This window comes from Helobdella robusta (assembly GCF_000326865.2).
Source record: "Helobdella robusta unplaced genomic scaffold HELROscaffold_15, whole genome shotgun sequence".
Lineage (NCBI taxonomy): Eukaryota > Metazoa > Annelida > Clitellata > Rhynchobdellida > Glossiphoniidae > Helobdella > Helobdella robusta.
Window position 1 is genome coordinate 496,933 of NW_008703839.1, and position 6,328 is coordinate 503,260.

The 6,328-nt window shown below is 34.6% G+C and overlaps 2 protein-coding genes across 2 annotated transcripts in view; both read right to left on the reverse strand.

Annotated features, from left to right (window-relative positions):
- Positions 1–418: 418 nt before the first annotated feature.
- Positions 419–4,881, reverse strand: HELRODRAFT_169168 (hypothetical protein; the record flags this gene model as incomplete). The annotated part of the gene is made up of 2 exons (XM_009015038.1): positions 419–721; positions 4,594–4,881. The coding sequence occupies 2 exons, from the start codon at positions 4,879–4,881 to the stop codon at positions 419–421; spliced, it is 591 nt and encodes a 196-aa protein (XP_009013286.1).
- A 639-nt stretch (positions 4,882–5,520) lies between these two features.
- The window catches only part of HELRODRAFT_169169 (hypothetical protein), a gene marked incomplete at both ends in the record, with an annotated part of 6,180 nt that continues 5,372 nt past the window's right edge, over positions 5,521–6,328 (reverse strand). The window contains 2 exons of the mRNA XM_009015039.1: positions 5,521–5,934; positions 6,010–6,276. Coding sequence (XP_009013287.1) covers positions 5,521–5,934; positions 6,010–6,276 — 681 coding nt within the window. The remainder of the gene's footprint in view (positions 5,935–6,009; positions 6,277–6,328) is intronic.

Below are 6,328 nucleotides of genomic sequence, written 5' to 3' on the forward strand. Positions count from 1 at the left end.
GACTTGGTTTGGCGAACTCATATTAAATTCTTCAGTACACTGCATGACATAATGACTACAAACTTGCAAATGATCCTGAAATTCAATAAAAAAGATTAAAACACTAACTTAATCATGGTCATGTTTGTAAACAGTTCAACTTTATTTTGAAAACCTAAAAAACAGTTTAAATTACCGTTTTGTATTAAATTAAATAACACATAAAAAAAATGGGATTGTTTATAAAAGTATGCAACAGATTTAAATATTAACATTTATATCAGTAACTAGTATTTTTTCTGGACATCCATTAAATTGATATGGGCAATAAATGATACAATTCAATAGATCTCGCTTTGCTGCATAGTCTGGATATATCTGGAATTTTTATTTCCAATTTTAATCAGAAATAAAACATGAATACAATATACATAAAATATTAGTGTTCTACTTCATTAACTAAAGAATGGTCACAATTTTCTTCTTTTGGACAATTTATAGCTTCAATATCCAAATTGACGTTTAATTTAAAGCAATATGAACATATCCTATGGCCACATTTAAGTTGAACTTGATCCAGCCTGACTTTTCCACAATAGGCACAGTTATACTTAACATCTTCTGAAACTAATGACAGTGAAATTGAGTCAGCGTCTAATATAGATATTCGAAGTGGTAAATCATCTGCCATTCTATGGATATCTAAATAAAATGAAATTTTGATTGATAAAATATGTATTGACTAGTGATAGAATATTATGTCTAAAATATGTCAAACTAGTGCATCAATGAAACAGGACGAAACAGTAAAAAATACCGTTGAATATCCGGTCTGAGCTAAGCTCTGGGTGCAACCCTAGCCTAAATCATAGTCACATCTCCTGTCAAATCATCTAGCCTATTGGCTTGTCGCAAGAAATCTCAGAAAAAAACTTAACCTACACATATTGAGCATAACTTTCCTGTCTACAAAATCTTTCAATCAGCTGGTATTTTTAAAATTGTAATTAAAATCACATTTTGTAAGATGTCCCAACATTTTACATGAATTTACTTTTGTTTAAACTTTTCAAATTTGGATGATAAATATATGAACAAAAAAGATTTTTTAATTCTATACGATATATATATATATATATATAATATATATATATATATATATATATATATATTAATTCTATACGATATATATATATATATATATGTGTGTGTGTGTGTGTGTATGTGTGTGTGTGTGTGTCAACATAGAGATCTAATACGTAACATAAGTAATTTGAATTGTAAATTAATTAACGCTAAAATATCGATGAATTTCATAAAAAAACTGTTTATATATATATATATATTTATATATATATATATATATATATTTTGGTACGAGGTCTCAGCGATACAAACTTCATTAAATATTTTTGCCCATTTTGCGTTGATTAGTTTTTTACCAATAGATTCAACATTTCGTATTAGGGTTAAATCATATTTATTAAACAGTTGTGTCATAGTGCGGCTTATAACGTTGTTTCGGCGTGACCGCCATCTTCAGAGCCTTAAGTAATACATTTATACATTAGAGTATGTTGAATAATTATAAAATGTATTAATATATGAAATTGAAATATAATTTGCTATATAGAAATAGTTTACTTATCGTCATTTTATTTTATATATTTTAATTAACTTATCATATTTTATTTATTCTAATTTATTTTCTTATCTCACATATTCTTAATTACATTTCAACGTAATTTATTCTATTTCAATTTCATATATTAATACATTTTATAATTATTCAACATACTCTAATCTTCGTTTACCGTCCAGAGACCCAGTTACCCGAGGTAGGACGTTGTTCTCTTTGCCATCAACTTTTTGCGCCAAATTAGACGTTCATTTAAATTTAGAGCTTTCATGTCCTACTCGATTATTTGCGACCAGGACTTCTTTGGGCGGCCTTTGGGACGAGTGCCAAGTACTTCAACATCTGCTAGAAAAGTTATGGCACTGTTTTCACTTCGTTTGACATGAGCAAACCACCGCAGACGGTGTTGCCGGCATTCGTCTTTTATATCATCTAAACCAGCATGACGCAGGATTTCGGTAGATTTGATGTGGTCCTTCAGACTAATTCGTTGCATCCATCGGAGCATTTTCATATCGGTTCGTTGAAGTTGTTGTTCCAGTTTGGTTGTCATTGGCCATGTTTCTGCACCATATAACAACACCGGACGTATCACAGATTTATAAAGTCTTGACCGTAGTGGTAATAAGATGTCACGCCACATCAACATAGGAGCAAGGAGATGCCATTTATTTCAGGCTGCACGTATGCGTGCTCGAACGGCAGCTTCAGCTGTTCCTGTACAATCCAGAATATCCCATAGATATTGAAACGATGTGACTTTCTCTATCTTAATGGCTTCAGAAACATTGCTATTTGTTGTTGTGGATTGATGCAAGCAGGACAAACAAAGTTGCACACTTTAGATAAAGTACCAATTATTTTTGAACAACGTTTGTGACAACACTGGTTACTCTGCTGACACTTGATTGAAATGTTACCTACACCAGCTTTACAAACTGAACAGGGCCATCGTCCAGTAGCTGTGGATTGGATGGGTTCACCAGTGTTCATTGTTTTGGTTTTGCAGATGTTGACTTTGAATCCATGATCAGCGAGTCTGGTGTTCCAATCTTCAATTATCTGTGATGCATTCTGCTCAGACGTGGCTGTTAAAACGATATCATCAACATATATTAGATTCCAAATGTCACCAGTGCGTATCGGTTTTGTGATTTCTTCCATCACAGTTATAAATAACAGTGGACTGAGAATCGAGCCTTGGTGAACTCCAACGTCGATGTCAAATGCATCTGTGTTTCCAACCGTTGTGCTGACGAGAGTCTTAGTATTTGTATACATTTCCATCACAAGTCGAACAAGATATTCTGGAATGAGTTGTCGACGTAGACTCCACCTGATTGCTTCACGAGGAACTCGATCAAATGCTTTTTCAAGGTCTACAAAAATGTGTGATAGTTGTTGATGCTTTGCGAGGTACTTCTCTTGCAGTTGCCAAAGGATGTGAATTGCATCAATTGTTGATTTCCCCGCTAGGAAACCAAATTGATAATTTCCGATTGTAATGCACGATGTTAATCTTTTCACAATGATTTTCTCGACAATTTTCAGGGAGTGTTATAACAGACGTATACCCCGATATGATAAACAGTTCAATGGATCACCTTTGCCTTTGTATAGCGGAACTATCATGCTATAGTTCCATTCAGTCGGCATTGAGCAATTTCTCCACACTTCACGGTAAAGTTGTTGTAACGTTTAAATACCTGCAGTGCCAGATGCTTTGATAATGTCATTTGTGATTCCAGAGGGCCCTGCTGCCTTTCCATCCTTCATAGCTTCCAGAGCTTCTTTAAGATCCGCTACAGTGATGTCTGAAATCGGACCTTCGATGGGTGGAGCGTCAAAGTTGACATTGATAAGATTTGTTTCATTTAACAGACGGTTGAAGTATTCTCTCCACTGTAGCTTGATCTCATCTTGTTCAAGTACCATCTCATTTTTGTCGTTCTTGATACATGAGGCACCAACTATGTCTTTTTTCGTACGCTTTGCTTGTTTTGCTATACGATACAGAGATTTCATTTGTTCACATTTGCTTTTAGTGAGCCGCTTCCTAAAATAAATGAACAAACAAAGCATTAATCAAACAAAAACATTGTTAATTCTGCGAAAATAAATGAGTCTTCAGCTCCTTTTTAAACAAAAACAAAGATAGATCTGGTCTTCTTAGAAACGCCAGTAGACTGTTCCAAACCACCGGTCCAGCAACAGCAATATTGCGTGATCCGGTCTGTAAATTCATTGCCGGCACAACCAGGAGGTTTATGCCATTTGATCTCAACTGCGAACCAAACACAGATGTTTTTTTGATGAACATGTCTGCCAAATACTGAGGTGCTAAACCATGTTATGACCGAAACGTTAAGACAGCAATTTTGAAACTTATTCTTTTAGATCATTGTAGATCATTCACGATCGGAGTCACGTGATCGAACTTCAGGTTTTTTGTAACAAGTTTTGCAGCTCGATTTTGAATAGACTGAAGTACAGCTATTGACTTGTCAGGTATTTTAAAGTATAATCAATCAATCTTCGATTCAATAATTTAATCTGGATGTAATAAAAGCATGTACCAGTGTTTCCACAAGCTTTTTGGAGTTTACTGTTTTCATTGACAACATTCTTCCAATATACTTTATGTTTGTTTGAATGAATTTCAGCTTTTTCTTTAAGGGCCAATACCCATTTATTTTTATCAGATAATTTACGACTCTTTCTAAAAATTCTTTCTTTTTTTCTAGATTTTCGTTTTGAAGCCTTGCAATCATCATCAAACCACGGTGCAACATGATGGCGCCCAGGCAGCACCAGTACAAGAGGGACAACCCTATCAACAATTCTCCTTACTTCGTACTGAATAAACCAAATTCTGCATTTACATCATCAGCGAAAGCTTTCTCATCAAAACGATTCCAGAGTCGGATCAATCTTTTTGCTTTCAGAGACTTTGTCAATTTTATTGACAAACTAACCTGTACCAAACCATGATCCGAATAGATTCCACTAGGATAAACCTTTGCTTCACTGACCGCTATATTGTGTGACGTCACAATTAGATCGAGTGTTCCTCCTATAATATGCGTTGGTTCATCTATGTGGTTGATCAACTGAAACATTTCTAATACTTTACGTAAATCAACAACGTTTGGATTGTTCGACCCCTCCATGTGAATGTTGAAATCTCCCGCTAACAAAATACGGGAACTAATGATTGTAACACATTCTAAGACCGAAATTAGTTCATAAAAAAATGATGCCATTTATTGTTCAGATCCAGGTCTGTAAATTGCCAGGATATAATCTAATTCATTAATTTTAAGTTAGACCAGTGGCAGAGTGATCTTTTTATATCTAAAAATTGATTTGAAAAAAATGATTAAACCTCCATGGTGTGAGTCGTGCGATCTTAAACAGTCTACAAACTGATGGCCAAGTGGCATTGATAACCCAATGGAAATATTATCTGCCGAACCATGCCAGCTCTCCGTCACAACAAAGATGTCAAGGCCTTCGTGAATCAAACCATAAATAGAGCTGAATTTTGTTTTTATAGATCTAATATTTAAAACTCCCAAAACCACCGATCGCTCCTCATTTCCAATTTTATCAAACTTACCTTTATCAGATGCTTTATTAAAACATTCGTTGATTTTATTATCCTCAACATACTGAAATTTACCTATTACATTTTTATTGTTACACCCTTTTCCACCACACACATCAAGCCTTGAGATTTTATATTGACACTTACCACAATAGCGTTTATTATTTGCATATCTAAAACAACTTTCAACGTTTACTCCATCAAAATCAATATCATCAACCATCAGTGCCATCTCTCTCAATCAAACGTTTTCTTTCAGTTTTTGATCCCTCCAAAACTTGACTATTTTCCATCTTCACGGAGGCCCCCTCACTTTGAATAAAAAATAACCGCTTACAGATTCTTGCTTTTTTGCATCATTGATCAACTTCTTCAACTCATCTCTCTGATCATTTGATAGGTCATGACTAGGCCAAACACCTTTTAGGACATCATCCAACGATTTCATTCGTGATACATTGTCCATTATTAAGTTTTTCGACTCAACACCATCAAGACTAATCAATAACGGTATGTTTAATTTTTCTTGTTTTTTCCCTAGTCTCGTTACTTTAACAACTGCTTTCTCGGCAACTTCGTTTCGAGTCAAGTGATTAAAAATCGTCATAATAGGTTCTTTGTCGCCGTCTCCTTCAGCAAGTCTAAAAAGCACCAAATTTTTTTCTCTCTTCTCGATATCTGTCGCATCATTCAACTTTTTTTCCACATTCTTGACTTCAACGTTAATCACATCAATGTTTTTTTTAACCTCTTTGCTTACTATATCGGTCTATGATGTACTGACTGCACCACTGCCCGTACGCATCTCATCAAAAGCATGATTAATGTTGCTTAATTTTTCATCATTCAATTTTACTGCACACCTGATATTCCGGAGCTCCGATTCTATGATTTTACTGGCATCAGTCAATCCATCAATTTTAATCATCAATTCCTGTTTACTTCTGCCAACTGCCTTCGCGAGCAAATCCGTGTCTATTTCCGTTGATGACTTGATGTCTGGAGAAACATTGTTGCACGTATCACAAAACCACTTGAAATTATTATACTTCTGAATGAAACTGTACATATCATCAGGTATTAACGTAATATTTGAAACACTA